Here is a 21,676-nt window from a genome sequence, read left to right as displayed (position 1 = left end):
AAGAGAGAGATCTGCGTCAAAACGGCATCAAATCCGCACCAAAAACCGCATTTAGAAATTGCAGTTTTTGGTATGGTTTGGATGCAGAAACACATTAATCCACACGGAAATTTATGTGGATCTTCTGCGCCTGTTTCCTAAGGATCCATGCACAGGGTATGGCCATTCTTGGGGGTGCATGACATTACTTCTGAAAGGGGTGCTGTGGGCCCTAAAGCTTTCATCCCCAATCCTAAATTTAGAGCCCGTGCGCAGCTGCACATTATACATCAAGGTGGATTAGGACACTGTACGGTACACCATAAGGATGGGGTGTCAATAGAGAGTGCGGCACATGACATCATCCAACCTAAGGATGGCCTGACTCAGTCTCAGTTGGTGGAGAGCCTCGATGAAATCCAGGTGACCCAAAGGAATATAAAAGCTCTGAGTGGAAGCTCTAACTTTAGGGAAGCTCCATGGTCGATGAACTTTGGCTACACAATCATCTAATATCTTTATATAATTAACATAATGTTCTTATTGTTAGGTCGTTTTAGAATAGGCAGAAAACGATCATCAAGCAGGTTACCTGATGCTGACAGATCTTTTTACAGCTTGTGTGACTACTATGGAAAGGCTCATGAACCATCAGTCAGACTGACATGTGGACACTTGGTATTTGCACTGGGGCGGCACGTATTAACACTCAGACTTTGTGGGTATTAAGGTGCTACTGAGCCACAGACAGACCTTCAGCCATGGAGCCAATTCATGACAAGATCTGTCAACAGATGCTTGATGACTGTTGCAAGGGGAGCAGCACACAGACTGAAACTTAACCCCTTCAAGCCAATTTTGGCAAAAATATTTTAGTTGTTCATCTGTCCACCTTCCAAAAAGCCATAACTTTTTAATTTTCTGTTGACGTAGCTGTAAGGGCTTGTTTTTAGCCATATTCAACAACCTATATGTGAATATTCTATGTAATTTTTAATAAACGGGTGTATGGATTCCTGGATATCATTTTAAGAAGTCACTCCATGAATTCTACTTCGTCTTGATTCTTCAACTTCCTCTCACTCGCTCAGTCAGACCACCACTGCGGCCATGAGATCCCTCCTGTAGCAACTCAATTAGAGCATCACACACTACACCAACCAATGCTCTTCTGTGGACATCTTTATCCAGGCCTATCAGGAGAATAGAGCAGTCACTCATACCCCAGGTCTGCATCAATGATGTAGGAGGAGTACCTTTCAGGTAACATCTTTCATTCACAGCAGCAGTAAACTGATAATAGATTACTTATCTAGTTCGGCGTTCTTATCATTTGTCTTAACTTCTACAGTTGGACAATATTTTGCATTTCATTTTTAAAGGCAAATATAAGCTGAAATAAAAAAGATACCTCCCAAAAAATTGAGAGAAAAAAAAAAAAAACAACTTTCTATGATGGAAGAGTCAATTTAACGTTACATATAATATACCACAAAACTAAGGCTACTTTCACACTAGCGTTCGGGGCTCCGCTTGTGAGTTCCGTTTGAAGGCTCTCACAAGCGGCCCCGAACGAATGCATCAATTTGGCACCCTTTGTCCTCCGCTCCGCTCAGCAGGCGGACCCCTGAACGCAGCTTGCAGCGTTCGGGTGTCCGCCTGGCCGTGCGGAGGCAAACGGATCCGTCCAGACTTACAATGTAAGTCAATGGGGACGGATCCGTTTGAAGTTGACACAATATGGCTCAATTTTCAAACGAATCCGTCCCCCATTGACTTTCAATGTAAAGTCAAAACGGATCCGTTTGCATTATCATGAACAAAAAAAAAAAATTTTTTTTTTTGTTCATGGTAATGCAAACGGATCCGTTCTGAACGGATCTAAGCGTTTGCATTATAGGTGCGGATCCGTCTGTGCAGATACCAGACGGATTCGCACCTAACGCAGGTGTGAAAGTAGCCTAAGTGTAGGGTAGAACAGAAGAAAGTTGACCTAATCCTGCGAATCAGAAAAAAAATTAAATAAAAATTACTTGTGTCACCATATTCTGAGAACTATATATTTTTCCATCGACAGAACTGTAAGAGGGCTTTTTGCAGGGTGACCTGTAGTTTTTATTGGTATTATGGGGGTACATACTTCTTTTTGATAATTTTTTAGGCTATTTCTTGGAAAGGTGAGGAGAGGATCTCAAAACCAGAATTAGCAATGCAAATGTGAAACAGGCCTTAGCCGATGAACGAGCGTTTTGCTAGTTCATCGGGTAACCGATGGTACGTTGCGCAAAAATTAAAAAATAATAATATAGTACATGTCCTATTCTTGTCCATTTTGTCGACAAGCACAGGTATTTTTACAAGGTTTCAGAAAAAAATAAACACTGGATGCAATACGGATGTCAGTTTTTTTTGCGGATCAGTGTTTGGCAGCCCACAAAATACATATGGTCCTGTGCATGAGCCCTAATCGTGACAAAGGTTTTGATCAGTAGGGGTCTGAGTACGGAGACCCCAACCAATAACTAAAACGGAGAGCTAAGTCCCAAGCACAGAGCACTACTTCTCCTGTCCTCACTGCTGGAGACAGACTAGAGACAGGACCAGAGGTTTTCCGTTGAGCCTCCGTGTCTGCATTTATTGTTCCTCGTTTCAGCAAGACACCCACTATTTAAAACCTTTGATTTGTCACTGACATATCAAAAGTTTCAGGCTTTAAAGGTGACGATACTCATTACATAAACTGAAGATCCAATGTGTATGTTCGATGTTTTCACTCCACCAACTGCAGATATCGGGGGAAAAGAAGGATTGAAAATGCTGGATTTCAACATAACCCATTCAGATAAGCCTCCTCCAGATACAACTAGCAGCATCATCATCCCCTCTTGCCATTAGGAATGTGTTGGGCACGTCTACAAACGTGTGGAAGAAATACATGTCGGCCACACAAGAATTCACCTGATAGTAATCTAAAGTGCATGAGTACCTTTACTGTGTATCAAACACTGCATAGACATATGAAGGTGTCATCGCTGGGGTTGAAGGAGCCCAGAAACCCACCAATTGCATATCAAAGAGTCCTGCAAGCTAAGTAATGCTCTAAAAACCTACCGTGAGTTTGATGGAAATATCCATCAATGGGAACATGCAAAGCTTCAGAGACTAAACCATTGATGGTTGACACAACGTTAAAGGGATTCGGTCATCAGATTTTACCCCTATAACCTAAATATATGCTCATGTCCAGACTAATAAGAATCCTAAGCTAGCCTTATTAAACCTCACTGTGGCTCTATTTGCCCCAAAAAAACTGTTTTTTATAACCTGTTAATCACCTACCTAAGGTGCTCAAGGGGAGGTCCATTAATACAGGGTGCCCGCCTGCACCGCTCGCCGTCCGGTGCCCAGCGCCGCCTTCCCTGTCTTTAGCCCCGCTTTCTACAGCTCAGCGCCGCCTCCGCAATACTCACCGTCCCTCTGCCAGATCCCACGCCTGCGCACTAGGCTCAGCTTCGTTGAGCGAAGTGCGCATCAGGCCAGCGCATGCAGGCTTCGCTCAACGAAGCCTCTGCCAGGAGTCCGCACGGGCGCATCAGGCTAAGCCTAGTGCACAGACGCGGGATCTGGCAGAGGGATGGGGAGGATTGCGGAGTCGGCGCTGAGCTGTAGAAGGCGGCGCTGAAGACCGGGAAGGCGGCGCTGGGCACCCTGTATTAACGGTCCTCCCCTTGGGCACCTTAAGTAAGTGATTGACAGGTTATAAAAACCTGTTTTTTGGGCAAATAGAGCCACAGTGAGGTTTAATAAGGCCAGCTTAAGATTCTTATTATTAGTCTGGACATGAGCATATGTTTAGGTTTTAGGGGTAAAATCTCATGACAGAATCCCTTTAAGGTGGGTTAAGAAACCAAGATGGACAAGACGAACTAAACACTATAAGCCATTTAGTATTGATGACTATATTCATTTGGGGTTCTTCCTGCTCCTCAACTACATAGCCAGTAATTATCACGTACAAGTTTTGTTTTATTCTAGACATTTTATGAGAAGATCCCACTCATTTGAAAAAGCAATTAAACATGAAGAAACCAAAAGCCTGATGTGTGGAAAGAATGGCAGGTATCAAACACATCATTGAAAGGCAGTATTCATATGGTCATCACCAAGATTTAGGCCAGATTCGCCGATATCAATACTCCACCCTCTTAGGGGATGTTCACATCTCCGTTGAAGGATCCATTGGTTTCAATTATGTGCCACATCCAAAATTTCTGTTATTTTCATTGTTCTGCTCCTCTAATGGAGCAGGACAATGGAAATAACTAGCGGTGATGAGAACTTTGCCTTACTGGTTGCCATATTCCTCATTTTCCCACATTACTTCCAATCAACGTCTCATGATGTGTGTCATCTTATGGCCTTATGCACACAACGTTTTTCTCGGCCTCAGTTCCGTTTTTTTTTGCGGATAGGATGGGGACCCATTCATTTCAATGGGTCAGCCAAAAAAGAAAAAAAAAAGAAAAATAGTGCATGTCCTACTTTTTCACATTTGCAGACAAGCATAAGCAATTACAAGGGATCTGTGAAAAAAACCGGATTCTCAAAAAGAAAAAAAAGAAATAAATAAAAAAGGGTGCCGCGTCCGTTTTTTTTAGCGGACGCAATAAACAACTGTCGCGTGCATGAGGCCTATAGCGCACACAGAAGATGACATGCTGATCTGGTCTTTCTTCAAGTGCAAGATTCAAGCTTTATATGGAAGAACCTCTCGATTTCCTTTGCAGTCTACAGTATCCTCAAAATGTCTTAAGTAAGAATGCAACACTACAGTATATCATACTGCTAGGTTAATACAAGTCAGATTGACAGGCAAAGTAGACTGACCACAGAAGACATAGACTTCAATCAACTTGGTTCTATTGATCCTCAAAGGGGATATAGATAGTGAATGACAAATACAGCCTTTACAGAGCCCATATGTGTGGCATATTAGATCGAGACAGCTTATTGGCCTTCAGAAGTTCTAATTTCAGTCACACACAGTAAGTTTCCCCATGATGACTTTTATTAAAAGACCTTAAAGCTGAACACACAACCTCCTAACTGGAGACACGAGTCCCTGCAGTTGGCACTTCTAAACCGAGCCTTACTCCCAAGTGTCAATTGATCTCTGAGGGAGTATCTGTGGAAGCAACATGGATACGAAAAGGAATGCGGCCTCATAACGGAGAATAATTGGGCCACAAACTACCTGTAACATGCAAATGTGGCTGCCACCTGCTCATGAAAACCGTAAGCATATAATTACATGGCGGCAGAATGTGCCCAACCCCTCTGTCTGGTTTACTTACACCCAGGGTGGATTTGATTTAAATCACTAGTCAGTAAGGCTTGATTTAAATCATAGTTTTTTTACATAAAGATTCATATTTGGACAATCTTTCTGTTGTACTTAGGAAGGCGAAAAATAATCATTACCTTAATAAATAACAATTTAAATAGGATTTATTCAAAAGAAACAATAACATTACAGCATGTTATTTGCTTAAACATCCATGTTTGTTAATGAATTTGGCTAAAGAAAATATATATAAATTCTGTATTTATAGGTTTGTAGAAGTTAGGATTAAGATCTTTTTCTCAACTCTTCATGTTATAAATTCAATTTTGAGAACTCCAAAATTAAACCAAGCATCTGTGATAATATCTTGTAGGCAGAGAAACTGCCCAGTAATCTTACAAAAACCTCTGGAAGAGCATGACATTGTGATTGGATTAATGGAATTTAACAAAAAATTAAACATATACAGCCTTATTCTACATCATTAAAAAACGAATCTTTATTTCATAATGAAATAACCTTTGGATGGTAATATATTTTCCTCAAAAAGCATTTTATATAAAAAAAAATCCGATTTTTTTTTATTTTTATTTTTTTTTAATCCACCCTGCTACACCTGTTTTGACCCAAATGACCAGTTTTGTTTTGTTTTTTGCTCTTCTGCCTTTCATGAGCTACACCATTTCTTCTCACTTCTTCACTGAACTGACAGAGGCCTAGTTTACGCAGAAGAAATAGTTTTGGAGAAGTACTGTGTAAATTGTATAATTCTTTTTTGGTACAAATTTAGAAAAATAAGCAAATTTCGGTGTTAACAATACAGCCCCAAAAGCTTTTCGGTGCCTTCAGACATGGCAGGAGTATCCAACGTTCTCCACTGACATAATATCTAGTATTTGCACTTTGTATGTACAGCTCAAGTCGTTTAAGGAGTCACTGATGATAAACATTTATGAACTCAATCTGCCAACAATCCTGATTTTTGATGGACTGTCCAGGGAAACAGCGGGAAAGATGTTCTTTTAGAAGGTTCTGCATTATTGGAGGCTTTTCTAAGTGGAGAGTTGTAAAAGTTCCACTATTTGGCATCCATCAGTTGTCAGTATTTTTACCCATTTCTTCCAGCAGTCATACTTTCCACTACACAGAAATACATGATACTTCTCAAGCGTTTCATAAACCTTACAGTAACATTCCAGAAGCCATCATAGCATCCAGTTCAATGTCTACACCAAGCTCCCTCTAGTGGTGGGGATGGGAAGTCTTGTTTCTGAAAAATGGAGCAACAATCGGCACAGGATTTTTCAGGGCTGTGGAGTCGGTAGATAAAATGCTCCGACTCCTCAGTTTTTGGTACTTCCGACTAGGGATCGACCGATTATCGGTTTGGCCGATATTATCGGCCGATATTGAGGATTTTGAACGTTATCGGTATCGGCATCTATTTTGCCGATATACCGATAACTTATTGGGAACACAGAACACGCTGCTGACAGCGCTCTCTGTGTTCCCTCCGCAGCACAGGGGAGAAGGAAGCAGTGTCTCCTCCCCCTGTGCTGCTGCTGCCGCTGCCGCCAATGAGAGGAGGGAACATAAGAGGAGGGGAGGGGCTGAGGCCACCGCTCCACCAATGAAGAGGAGTCTTTCATTCATTCATATACAGGAGGCGGGAGCTGGCTGCAGAATCACATAGCTGGCTCCCGACCTCTATGAGCGATAGCTGCGGTCCGCGGTAGTTAACTCCTCAGGTGCCGCGGATCGCAGCTACCGCTCATAGAGGTCGGGAGCCGGCTATGTGATTCTGCAGCCAGCTCCAGCCTCCTGTATATGAATGATTGAGAGACTTGTCTTCATTGGTGGCGCAGTGCGCCCCCCCCCCCCCCCAAGCCCCCCAGTATTAATCATTGGTGGCGCAGTGCGCCCCCCACCCCCATCCCAGTCGTAAAAACATTGGTGGCGCAGTGCGCCCCCCCCAGTACTACTCATTGGTGGCAGTGGCCACAGGATCCCCTCCTCCTCCGATCGGTTACCATGGCAGCCAGGACGCTATTGAAGCCCTGGCTGCCATGATAAGCTCCATGCTGCTGTGTGCACTATGCACAGAACAGCAGGGACAGTGTGAGCTCCTATTGACCCTGATAGATCTATCAGGGTGAATAGGACAAGGGTTCTAGTCCCTAAGGGGGCTAAAAGTTAGTAAAAAAAAAAAAACACAAAAATATTAAGTATAAATGAAGAAGATTTAAAAAAATAATAAAAAAAATACACATTAACAATAAACAAAAAAAATACACATTAACAATAAACATATTAATTTTCAGCAGATTTGTGTAGGAATTTTTTTTTTTCTCAAAAATGAAAATTCCCAGAATATCGGTATAAATTATCGGCCTGAAAGTACACAAATTATCGGTATCGGCCCTAAAAAATCAATATCGGTCGATCCCTACTTCCGACTCCGACTCCTCTGTATTTAATACGCGAATGTATTTTATACATTCCTTGAAGGAAAGAAAGGCAACATACATGTCATTACCACAGAACTACTGGCTAGGAAGCTGCTGCCTTCTCCTTTGTGTGCTGATCTTCTGCTGAAGATAGGGCAGTGGGAGGATCCAGGAAGGGGCATTTATTGTAAAACATGATTTCCCTAGTAGAATCCCATAGTCATGTTTAGAGTTTAAGCTAACAATCTGAGTTTACAAGGTTTTATAGCCTTAGCTGAATGACAGCAGTTTATCCAATGGTTTACAGCTTCAGTCTTGAGCTATTGACTATCCATTCCCTTCACTTATACAAGTGTCTAGTTCTGCAAAAAACATATCAGTGAGAGGCTAGATTAACCATGGGCGTTGCGTTCCCTGTAACAGCAGAACACAACTGTGCGTTGCGTACCATATAGTGAAGTATATGAAAAGCTTCTTCATGGTCACTTAACGTGTTCGTTTTGCGGTAACGTGACGCACTGCATGCATTGGCCTTTATTCTTACAGTAGAGAAGTACCGTATTTTTCGCAAAAGTGGGGGGGAAAATAGCAGTGCGTCTTATGGGGTGAATGCTGCGACCGTCCGGTGAATAGGCTGAGAGGGAGGAGGTGCTGGGGGCCGGCATCTGTTTCTGTAATGGCAGCGGGGCCCGATGCAGTCACTGTATTCTACTACACCGGGCCCCGCTCACTGTAGTATACGGTAATCATATCTAACTTGTGGGTATTGTTACAGTATTCCAATCATCTTAAATCTAGCGCTGTACTACTTACTACTAACTTCTTGGCAGTCAGGAGGCCGGGTGGGTGCTCGTAGCGTAGCTCACTACGTCACGCGCCTGCTCTGCCCACTTTATGAATGAAGCAGGCACCGGGCCCCGCTGCCATTACAGAAACAGATGCCGGCCCCCATTCACTACACAGGTACACTTATGGGGGGGATCTGTGGATGACACATAAGATAACCGTGCCATCCACAGATGCCCCCATAACCGTGCCATCTTATTTTCCTCCTCAAAAACCTAGGTGCGTCTTATAGGGCGAAAAATACGGTAAATTTATAACTTTTTGTGAATTGGGACATTTAAACTTTTTTTTATTCCCATTTAAATCTAGTAGGAGTCGGAGTCAGTCGGTTCATTTTTTGCCGAATCCAGGTACCCAAAATTGCCTCCGACTCCGACATGGGTGCAAATCCACTTTATGCATTCATTGCAAAGTAATAATCTGATAGCTCATGGAAAGCCATGCTTTAACATGTCCCCAAAAAGACAAGTGTCCTAACCTATACAGGTGAAACTCAAAAAATTAGAACATCGTGCAAAAGTCCATTTATTTCAGTAATGTAAATTAAAAGGAATTGCATTAATGCAGCTTAAAATTACATTTTTGTGAAAAGGTTCAATATTCTAGGCTCAAAGTGTCACACTCTAGTCATCTAATTAATCCATATCCCCTGAGCAAAGGGGACCTCAAAATTGTGACTTTGGGGTTTTATAAGCTGTAAGCCATAATCATCCAAATTATAACAAATAAAGGCTTGAAATATCTCGCTTTGCATGTAATGAGTCTCATCTGTTAGTTTCACCTTTTAAGTTGCATTACTGAAATACATGAACTTTGCACAATATTCTAATTTTTCGAGTTTCACCTGTAGATCTCAAAATTGTAAAGCTATCACAAAAACATTTTATAGCTACCAAGATATTATAAAAACCTAACAGGTGTTGCTGCAGCACCTGGTACAGCCTCAAACATGAGTGTAGCTCTGACCAACTTAAAGAGGTCTCAGGAGACAGAACACCTCTTTAAAAAAGGGGTTCTCCGGGAATTAAGAAAATATTTAAATATTACTTTATTATAAATATATTCCCAAATACCTTTCATTAGTTATAATGGCTAGTTGTGTCTAGGGAGCCATCATTAGGAGAAATAAAATGGCCACCATCCTATTAGTGCACACAAAACCTGTCCTAATCACACAGCAGGACAAGTTACTTCACAATACTGAGCTAAAGAGTTCTCTCGTCATCCTCTCTGCTCTGCTTGTCAGGGGTTATGATCCTGAATGCAGTTTAATATGAGATTCAGCTGAATCTCTGTAGGCATGGCGTTCATGAGGAGACATGAAGTACAGAGAGGAGGTGGGGATGTGGTAATGGGCAGCAGTTTTTGTACCCATTCTCTTTTATCACACATTGCCGTACTCTGTCCTTTCCGACCTCTCTGTACTTCATGTCTCCTCATGAACGCCATGCCTACAGAGATTCAGCTGAAGATCATATTAAACTGTATTCAGGATCATAACCCCTGACAGGCAGAGCAGAGAGGAGGATGAGGCAGCTCTTTAGCTCAGTGTTGTGAAGTAACTTGTCCTGCTGTGTGATTAGGACAGGTTTTGTGTGTACTAATAGGACGACGGCCATTTTATTTCTCCTACTGATTGCTCCACAAACAAAATGATCAATTATAACAAAAAAGTATTTGGGAATATATTTGTAATATTTAAGTATTTTCATCAAATTCATTTTCTTAATCCTCTAAGGGCAGAATAAGAAAACATCTCAGCTGTATCCAAAATAAACCTCAGACACAATGTAACTGCCCAGCAATCCATAGCAATGGATAGGAACAAGAACCAACGTCATGCTGAGCCAGTTTTTCAAGAGCTCAATGATCAAAACCTCTAAAGCTGCTGTGTTTTTGGATCACTCTGATCCCAGCACCTTGGGCGTGAGGTACAAGACTCGTCAGAATTACAATCATGGTCAAAGTCTTAATCACAACTATTAGCAAATATTGTATCTCTATTATTGTCCAGAGAATGGCAGCCATAGGCCAAGATCAGGAAGGGTACACTAACACACGGCAGAAAATACCCAATCAATGTACTTTCCACTAATGACTGGGCAATCCCACACACTACCTGCGGGATGTCCTCCAGGGCATCCACCTATAGGTGTCACCTAAGAGACCATTGCCCCCTAAATCATGCAGGCATCAGGAAAACCAGGATTCTGTCTCATGAAATGTGCCCACAGCCATGATAACCCCAATGAATGGGCAGCTGGAACCACCAATGGGGAACAGGCCCGCCACCGCTGAGGTCACCATTGTTAAGGGTTGCTGATCGTACCTTGAGGAAACAATATGATAGGACAAGTAAACCGCAACTTTGTGGGGGAAGGGGGGGGGGGGGGGAGTTGGTTTGGGCAGGGGGTGCACAGGCAATGTTCTGACCCAGTACTTTGGACAAAGCCTTACAGTAAACGGGCCAAAGTGGTCAGTGAAGGACAGTTCTCAGAAAAGTACTGCAGCCCTCATGTCATAGCGGTTAGTGGGCTCCTGGCACTACACACTTAAAGGGGTATTCTGGTTAAAAGTAATTCCCTATCCACAGGATGGAAGATAATTTTCAGCTCGTGCGCTGCCAACTTTAAAGGGGTAATTCGGTTAGAGAAAGTACAACCCTATCCACCCGATAGGTGATAACTATTAGATTGTTGGGGATCCTACCACTGGGACCCCCCAGTGATCACAAGAACGGGGGCCTCATACCTCCTGGAGAGCAGCCAGTTGGGCATGGGAGTCCTGAAAACAGCAGAGGACAGCGCTGGGCTAGCTCTGGAACTCCAATAGAAATAAATGGAGTGGCAGCTCCCTAAATGTTGGGGGGCTCCACTGTCTACGGGGCCTCTGTTCTCATGATCGGTGGGAGTCCCAGCCATGGCACCCCCACCAATCTAATAGTATCCTGTGGGTAAGGGATAACTTTATAAAGGAACATGGGAAGAACCCTTTAAAAGGGTCTAGTGCTGAAATTCCCCAACAATCAGATGTAATGAGTGCAGGAAGCCTGCAGCGCCACCACAGGAGAAGTGAAACATTACACATTCCTGCTGAAATGAATGGACTATCCAGGTAACATGGAGGTACTGGGTCCACTCTCCCCGAATTTACTAATAAAGAGAACACGTGTAAATCAGACAGTTTTAGAAAGGTTAAAACTCTTGTAGGATGAGATTGTGCAACCACTCGGCTGCCATGAGAAGTCAGCCACCTTCCCGACAGCCTAGGGTACACAGCATTGCAGTAGAGGTGCTTCATCAGACCACCGTGCAGGGTCTGGTGTAAGCAGGTGGTCAGGACATGGCTGCTTTCTTTCAGACACAGCGCCACACCTGTCCATGGTTGTGTCTGGTATTGCAGCTCAGCTCCAGAATGGGACCCGGCTGCAATACCACAGACAACCTGTAGACAAGTGTGGTGCTGTGATTAGAAAAAGCGACCACGTTTAGCTCATCCTGAACCCTTATCCCTAAATTATATGCTGTGTAAAACAACCCCTGACATCTGGGAATTGCAGTGGAGAAGCACAGCTTAGAAGCCATTAGTGCACCCTAAGAGGAGGCCACAAAGCTGACCCTATGTACGGCTGATTTAGATGTAAAATGTCGCCAACCCTCAATTCTAGTGATGATGGGGTGGACACTTGTGGCTCTGGCCGACAGGCTACGTGTCTTAAAACGTGCCTCATGTACACAACCATCCAATGAGAGCCCAGCTTTCATTCCTGCAGAGCAGCTTTGAACCTAAAAGCTGTGCTCTGATTGGTAGCTAGTGGTAGTAATGAGAAGTCGTTATATTAGGACAGATCAGGTAACTAATGGCAGACATCATGACCCTCGACACCAGACCACCTGGCACTACAGAATACCAATGGACTACCTACCGAGCTGCCATGGCTGCATATCACATAACACTCTTTTGGGGGTTTCGGGATCAGCTAATTACCGAGCTGGACTCCTTTAAATAGGGGTCATCTTAAAGGGGTTGCTTTTTTTTGGGGGGGGGGAGAAGAGTTGTCAAACCCCCCAAGTTGAGCAGACCTGCGAAGAGACGCATACTTACCCGCTTCCCGGCCAATCCGCTCCCAAGATGTAGACTTCCATTTTGACACTCCTGCAACCAATCGCTAGCTACAGCGGTGACCTGCTCCCCCTATGTCACATGACGCAAGGAGAGCAGATCACCGCTGCAGCAAAGGGGAAGCTGACATTGTGGGAGCCAGCACCAGGCATCAAGTAAGTAGGCTTCTCTTCACTGGTCTGCCCAAGGGGTGGGGGGTGCGGACCGCGAACCCCACCCCCCTCCCTTCCGCAAAAAGGTGCACAAGCTCTTAAGCCATTTATTTTCTATAGCATTAACAATTTTTAGCTACGATCAGCATCTACAGCTTAGGGCTGTATCACACCAACAGATTATCTGACAGCTATCTGGTCAGATGGCCATTTACACACACAAACTATCGGTCTGATTGGATGGATACTGGTCAGATAACAGCCCTTAGGCCTCTTTCACACAGTCCGTGTTTGGTCAGTGATTGGGATCCAAAACCACAGAACTGGAGATCTTTCCCTTCTACCTGATCTCTATGTAGGCTTGGCTCCCCAATCACTGACCCAACAGTGACTGTGTGAAATCAGCAGTAACTGGCCTCTGAAGTAGTATGAGGTCCATGGCTGTGGCTCTTCTCCATGCTTTACAGTGCAGCTCTGCTTCACCCCCAGCAGAAGGAGTAGTTTTCCATCACACCAAGGACAGAATGATCAAAGATCTATAAGCGACAAACGAGGGCTTTGTAAAAGCCATTTTCACAAATTTTTAAAAAAAGGAGTTATCCAACCTCTATGATGCCCCCCAAAATGCCCAGTCACCACATCCTGATGCCCACACAGCCGCCGCATCTCCCAGAAATACGGATCAAAACATCCCGCTTGTTTGGCAGAGGTTTAGCCAATAGCAGGCTGCAATGGGGACGAGCCTCCTTAGCACTGCCCGCTATTGGCCGCCCCCCTAAATCGCCGGATGTTTTGATCCATGGGACGGGGAGATGCAGAGGCGGCCATGCAGGCATCAGGAACAACATGGGTGCCAGGGAGCAGGGTCCTGTATGTGGTGCCTGGGCATTTTGGGGGGCATCATAGGGGTTCAAACTAACAGTTCTGCCCCAGGACTGAATATCATCTCCATACAATAGCATGACAAAGCAGGGGAGCACAATACATGATATCATACAAAATGTCATGACATGAACACAACCGCACTTAACGTGTAACAATGTCACGATATATGGCGCTTCAGAATACTATAACATTCTGTACAATAATGGGGCCAGAACACCACAATGTCACGATATGCCTGTAGCAGCTTATCGTGACATGGCATTAGTTATTCTATCCCCTGCATTATACCTTCATGGCATGACATATACAAATCAATGTCATGACAACATAGGCTTGTCACAAACACACACAACGCTATCATGTCATGACATACAACATTAATATATCACCATTGGGATACTGACACTATAACAGGTCACCCATTCTAATGTCATGACAAATGAAGCATAATATAATACTGTCATGATATGACATAACAGCAACATCACTGGCACAATAGCATCAGAGGAGACTGCAGTATCATGACATGCACACACAAAAATACATACATTATACATATATATATCTCATGACCCACACACAAAGCTACAATGGCATGACATACTGTCAACAGACTCTCAATACTTCAATATCAGGACATGCACTGACCCACACTACACTGTCATGACATCTGCACATGAACACCTATTATGTCATGACCTATACAGCAGACAATACCCCAATGTCACCATAGCATCTGAGACACACAATGCTACACTGTAGAGACGCATAATATAATGGGAGATGTCACAGGCAGGGAAATCCTGAGGGCACATCCTCGCCGGTGACGACACTGGCATATCACGACACACAAGTGCTCCGTACCCCCCATGTCACGACGTGCACGGACATTGTATGTGTGGAGCATCTGACAGACAGGTCCCCGCTGGGTTAGGGGGGTGCTCTCCTCTGCGTCTCCCACAAGCTGCCGCCTCACCTCCTCCGGATAGCCCCCAGCCGCTGACATCTCCCCGGCTCCGCTCAGGCTCCCGGCCTCGGACTCCAGGTCCCCGTTGAGCAGTGAGGGCCCCTCGGCCGATCCCCCGCTTAGCGCCGCCATCTTGAAGTGATCCGGAGCCGCGGGAGCGAGCACGAAAGACAGGCGGCCCAGCTGTCCAGTGCGTCACCTGAGGGGGCGGGGCCACCAGACAGCGTACGCGCTCTCGTTGCCCTTCGACCAATCTGAACGCAGTGGGGCGTAACCAGAGCTGTGTTGGTGACGTCACGCAGGGGGAACCCTCGCTTGCAGGTCCAACCCCCTACTCAGGTGCAGTGAGCGCGTCCCCGCTGCGGCTCTGACGTCATTGTACCCTGCGGCCGTGACGTCACGGTTCTCTACTATGCTTCCTGACTGAGCATAAGATGAGGATAGATGATTCCACAGCAGATAACCCCATGGCAGGCTAGAGTATAGAGGAAGGGCTTTATAAATCAACATAGTCTCCATTTCTCATTTATTAGGTAGTCAAATTATTATATAAAGAATCATAGAATTAATACTTCCATGCTGACAGAATCGTTGTTAATTACATGATGTACTCTAGATTTGTTAGTAAAAATACATCATTAAATGCCCCCTATGTATAACAACGTATCTAGTTATTACAATACTAGTATCTATGTATAAGAATGTATCTACTATATTACTAGTAACTATGTAAAAGAATATAACTACTATAATACTGAGCCATATGTACAAGAATATAACTACTATAATACTGCCTCTATATACAAGAATATAACTACTATAATACTGCCCCTATGTACAAGAATATAACTACTATAATACTGCCTCCTATGTACAAGAATATAACTACTATGATACTGCCTCCTATGTATAAGAATATCACTACTATAATACTGCTCCAGGGTACAAGAATATAAGTACTATAATACTGCCTCCTATGTACAAGAATATAACTACTATAATACTGCCCTCTATGTACAAGTATATAACTACTATAATACTGCCCCCTATGTACAAGAATATAACTACTATGATACTGCCTCCTATGTACAAGAATATAACTACTACAATACTGCTCCAGGGTACAATAATATAAGTACTATAATACTGCCTCCTATGTACAAGAATATAACTACTATAATACTGCCCTCTATGTACAAGTATATAACTACTATAATACTGCCCCCTATGTACAAGAATATAACTACTATAATACTGCCCCCTATGTACAAGAATATAACTACTATAATACTGCCCCCTATGTACAAGAATATAACTACTATAATACTGTCCATATGTACAAGAATATAACTACTATAATACTGCCCCTATATACAAGAATATAACTACTATAATACTGTCCTCTATATACAAGAATATAACCACTATAATACTGCACCATGTACAAGAATATAACTACTATAATACTGCCCCCTATGTACAAGAATATAACTACTATAATACTGCCCCCTATGTACAAGAATATAACTACTATAATACTGCCCCCTATGTACAAGAATATAACTACTATAATACTGTCCATATGTACAAGAATATAACTACTATAATACTGCCCCTATATACAAGAATATAACTACTATAATACTGTCCTCTATATACAAGAATATAACCACTATAATACTGCACCATGTACAAGAATATAACTACTATAATACTGCCCCCTATGTACAAGAATATAACTACTATAATACTGCCCCTATATACAAGAATAGAACTACTATAATACTGCCCTCTATATACAAGAATATAACCACTATAATACTGCCTCCTATGTACAAGAATATAACTACTATAATACTGCCCTCTATGTACAAGAATATAACTGCTATAATACTGCCTCCTATGTACAAGAATATAACTACTATAATACTGCCCCTATATACAAGAATATAACTACTATAATACTGTCCTCTATATACAAGAATATAACCACTATGATACTGCACCATGTACAAGAATATAACTACTATAATACTGCCCCCTATGTACAAGAATATAACTACTATAATACTGCCCCTACATACAAGAATAGAACTACTATAATACTGTCCTCTATATACAAGAATATAACCACTATAATACTGCCTCCTATGTACAAGAATATAACTACTATAATACTGCCCTCTATGTACAAGAATATAACTGCTATAATACTGCCTCCTATGTACAAGAATATAACTACTATAATACTGCCCCTATATACAAGAATATAATTACTATAATACTGCCTCCTATGTACAAGACTATAACTACTATAATATTGCTCCAGGGTACAAGAATATAACTACTATAATATTGCTCCAGGGTACAAGAATATAACTACTATAATACTGCCCTCTATGTACAAGAATATAACTACTATAATACTGCCCCTATGTACAAGAATATAACTACTATAATACTGCCCTCTATGTACAAGAATATAACTGCTATAATACTGCCTCCTATGTACAAGAATATAACTACTATAATACTGCCCCTATATACAAGAATATAACTACTATAATACTGTCCTCTATATACAAGAATATAACCACTATAATACTGCACCATGTACAAGAATATAACTACTATAATACTGCCCCCTATGTACAAGAATATAACTACTATAATACTGCCCCTATATACAAGAATAGAACTACTATAATACTGTCCTCTATATACAAGAATATAACCACTATAATACTGCCTCCTATGTACAAGAATATAACTACTATAATACTGCCCTCTATGTACAAGAATATAACTGCTATAATACTGCCTCCTATGTACAAGAATATAACTACTATAATACTGCCCCTATATACAAGAATATAATTACTATAATACTGCCTCCTATGTACAAGACTATAACTACTATAATATTGCTCCAGGGTACAAGAATATAACTACTATAATATTGCTCCAGGGTACAAGAATATAACTACTATAATACTGCCCTCTATGTACAAGAATATAACTACTATAATACTGCCCCTATGTACAAGAATATAACTACTATAATACTGTCTCCTATGTACAAGAATATAACTACTACAATACTGCCTCCTATGTACAAGAATATAACTACTATAATACTGTCCATATGTACAAGAATATAACTACTATAATACTGTCCCTATGTACAAGAATATAACTACTATATATTTATGTTATGCTCTTATATAGTGCTACTACATTATGCTCTCAATCTAAGGTCCCTATCAATATGTCTTTGGAGTGTGGGAGGAAATCGGAGAACCTGGAGAAAACCCACGCCAACACAGGGAGAACATGCAAACTCCATGCAGATTCGAACCCAGGATCCCAGCGCTACAAGGCACTAGCGCTAATCACTGAGCCACCGTGCTGCCCATACTATGCTAGCAGTTCCAGTTGCCGGCTTGGGGCACGGAGAATGCAGGACTGCACCAGTGTTGCAGATAAGTGAAAAGATCCAGTCTCCGGTAATCGTAAAAACATCCAATATTTATTCCATCATCTTTAAAATCATTCACATACAGATGGATACAAAGAGGACAGTGATCATCTCTCTGACGCGTTTCGGGTGCGTCCTCTTTGCACCTTTCACACTAGCGTTTTTGCTGGATCCATCATGGCTCAACAAAAAACGCTTCCGTTACTGATAATACAACCATCTGCATCCGTTATGAACGGATCCGGTTGTATTCTCTTTAACATACCCAAGACGGATCCGTCATGAACACCATTGAAAGTCAATGGGGGACGGATCTGTTTTCTATTGTGTCAGAGAAAACGGATCCGTCCCTATTGACTTGCATTGTGGGTCATGACAGATCCGTCTTGCTCCGCATCCCAGGACGGAAAGCAAACCGCAGCATTCTGCGGTTTGCTCTCTGGTATGAGAACGGAACGGAATGCATTTTGGTGCCTTCCATTCTGTTCAGTTACGTTCTGTCCCCATTGACAATGAATGAGGACACAACGGAAGCGTTTTTTTCCGGCATTGAGACCCTATGACGGATCTCAATATCGGAAAATAGAAACGCTAGTGTGAAAGTAGCCTTAGTCATAGAATAGTGAGACAAACAAAAACAGCTAAACTAAATAGCAGATACGGTGGGAGGGGAACAGCCGAACCAAATGTGCATACCGAAAAGAATGAAATCCCAATTAACCCCTCCACTGCCATTCAGTATAACAAAGTAAATAAGTAAATACCTTGACAACTATACAAATACTTAATTAAAACAAAGTAGTACAATGTTGCAGTCAATAATACAGCCTATAATGCAAAATCAGATCTTGCTTCCTGATCAGACCATGTGGGGATACAGGTATTGAGTTTAAACATCCAAATTGCCTCTCGGCTTAATAATTTCCATTGCAGGTTCCCACCTCTTTCTGACAATGTCCCTTTTTCTATATCCTGCACCATTACATGGGTGACATCACCTTTGTGCTGGTACTATTATACTACATCCTGTATACAAGAATATAGCTATATTTTGCTCACAAATCTGTCTAAATCTGTATTAGTGAGCACTTCTCCTTTGCTGAGATAATCCATCCCACCTCACAGGTGTGGCATATCAAGGTGCTGATTAGACAGCATGAATATTGCACAGGTGTGTCTTAGACTGCCCACAATAATAGGACACTCTGAAATGTGCATTTTGATCACACAGCACAATGCCACAGATGTCGCAATGTTTGAGGGAGCGTGCAGTTGGCATGCTGACTGCAGGAATGTCTACCAGAGCTGTTGCCCGTGCAATGAATGTTCATTTCTCTACCATAAGCCGTCTCCAAAGGCGTTTCAGAGAATTTGGCAGTACATCCAAGCAGCAGTTTGCCTGCCAGTTTTAATGCTAAAGCCTGCTGGGACCAAGACAAAGTCTGTAAACAGTTTTGGAGAACGTTTATGCAAAGTTAAGCTTGTTCAACTACATACAAGGTCTGGACTCAATCTTTCTTTCAAATCCCTATTTATTGCTTCAGAGCCAAAGCCTGCGGTCCAGCCGTATCCAGGTAGGAGCACCGTGACACACATAAAGGGACATTTTGGGCTGCACCATTACACCACTCAGCATTCCTACATCTGGGACGCGCGTTCTATATATACAGGGCCCTAGGGGGTGGCGCCCGTTGGATATAGACACATAAAACACATAAGCTTACTTTGGAGGCATTTCAAGTCATTCACACGACCATACCGTATTTTCAGTTCGGGTATGATCCACATTTTTCGTGGATATCACATGGATCCATTCATTTTTATGGGGCCACACATGGATGTCTGTATTGGAAAAACTTTTTTCTACTTTTTCTTTTTTTACTTTTTTTCAGTCACCCTAGGTGACTATTAATAAGCAATCATTAGATTGCCATTTTTATGCTGTAATGGATTTTTATATAATACAGAATACAGCATTCAATATATTCCACATGCAGGCCTGTATTGGAATATAGCAGTGAGTAGGCTCCAGCCTGTCACTGCAATGTAATAGCTCCCCCGATCTCAGCCTGAGGAAGCTGTTACTAGAGCAGGAGCATGCTACTCCCACATTTTCACCACTCAGTTCCAGTGGTTACCTTTGGCGTTATCGTCGATTGCAGACAGTGTCTCCTTTGCAGGGCCAGATTAACATAGGTGCACTTGCAGCCTTGCACCTCACATTTACTAGGGGGGAATGAAAGCGCTGGCAGGACAAGCAAACCATTTTCTGTAGCACTTTTCTGTAGCATAGGCAGCGAAATGACATCATTGCACAGCCTGCGGCGTTCCACAGGAGCCGACCCACCTGAAGAGGCCAGGACAGGGGCGTAGCTATAGGCTCATGGGCCCTGGTGCAAAAGTTCAGTTTGGGCCCCCCCTACCCTTAATACCATTTCCTAACATCACCAAACCCCTGCACGCCCACCATGCCCAATGGCAGAACTAAAATCTCAATGAGAAAATACATTTTAATCCAATAAGACAGGCATGCTCAACCTGCGGCCCTCCAGCTGTTGCAAAACTACAACTCCCAGCATGCACACCTCCTTGGCTGTTCTTAGAACTCCCAGAGAATTGAATGGAGCATGCTGGGAGTCGTAGTTTCACCACAGCTGGAGTGCTGGAGGTTGCTGATCCCTGTGCTAGGATATGCCCCCATTGTCTTATAGGTGCGGGTCCCACCACTGGGACCTGCACCTATATAGAGAACGGAGACCCAAAAGTGAAGGAGGGCGCACTGCGCATGCGTAGCTGCCCTGTATTCATTTTCTATGGGGCTGGCGAAAATTGCCGAGCGCTGGCTCGTCTATTTCTGTCGAGCCCATAGAAGTGAATGGGAGCGGTGGCCGGTCATGCGCGGTGCGCTCCCATATCACTTCTATGGGGAGCCCCCTTGGTGGTGGCCGGACCGGACTCCTCCAGCCACCACCTTGCAGGGCTCCGTTCTCGATATAGGTGGGGTCCCAGTGGTGGGAACTGCACCCAGGGCCGGTACAAGGCAGGGGCCGAAGGAGCGGGTGCCCTGGGCGCTACCATTTGCGGACAGGAGGGGGGCACAGGTGAAGTGCCAGCAGCAGTGGCGTCGCCAGGGGGGGGCCAGAGGGGGCCACGGCCCCCCCTACATCATGCTGTGCCCCCCCAACTAAAATGACCCCCCCCCCCAAGTGAGCAGCCGCCGCCGGGCACAGGGAGATGAGCGCTTCCATTGCGCTCATCTCCATTGTAAACTGCCTGTGCCAGCGGAGGTGCAGGGGAGGGAGAGGCGTGTCCCTTCCCTTTCCTCTGATAGGCTGCAGGCAGGCACCGAAGTGGAGGAGAGGCCCTGCCCCCTAATTACTCCTGTTTACCTTTCTAAAGCTAAAGGACCTTTGATGATGTCATCACAGGTCCTGTAAGGGAACTGCACAGTGTAAA

At 43.3% G+C, this 21,676-nt stretch overlaps 2 protein-coding genes across 5 annotated transcripts in view; both read right to left on the bottom strand.

Moving 5' to 3' along the window:
• BRAF (B-Raf proto-oncogene, serine/threonine kinase) overlaps positions 1 to 14,890 on the bottom strand; it is an 85,657-nt gene extending 70,767 nt beyond the window's left edge. For all 3 annotated transcript variants that reach the window (XM_040438491.1, XM_040438504.1, XM_040438498.1), the window contains exon 1: positions 14,752 to 14,890. In XM_040438491.1, coding sequence (XP_040294425.1) covers positions 14,752 to 14,874 — 123 coding nt within the window. In that variant the 5' untranslated portion in view covers positions 14,875 to 14,890. The remainder of the gene's footprint in view (positions 1 to 14,751) is intronic.
• Positions 1 to 21,676, bottom strand: part of LOC121005778 (E3 ubiquitin/ISG15 ligase TRIM25-like) — a 965,623-nt gene that overhangs the window by 305,662 nt on the left and 638,285 nt on the right. The gene's annotated exons all lie outside the window — the stretch shown is intronic.

This window comes from Bufo bufo, chromosome 1, assembly GCF_905171765.1.
Source record: "Bufo bufo chromosome 1, aBufBuf1.1, whole genome shotgun sequence".
NCBI classification, from domain to species: domain Eukaryota; kingdom Metazoa; phylum Chordata; class Amphibia; order Anura; family Bufonidae; genus Bufo; species Bufo bufo.
This window is presented reverse-complemented; position numbering and strand designations above follow the sequence as displayed.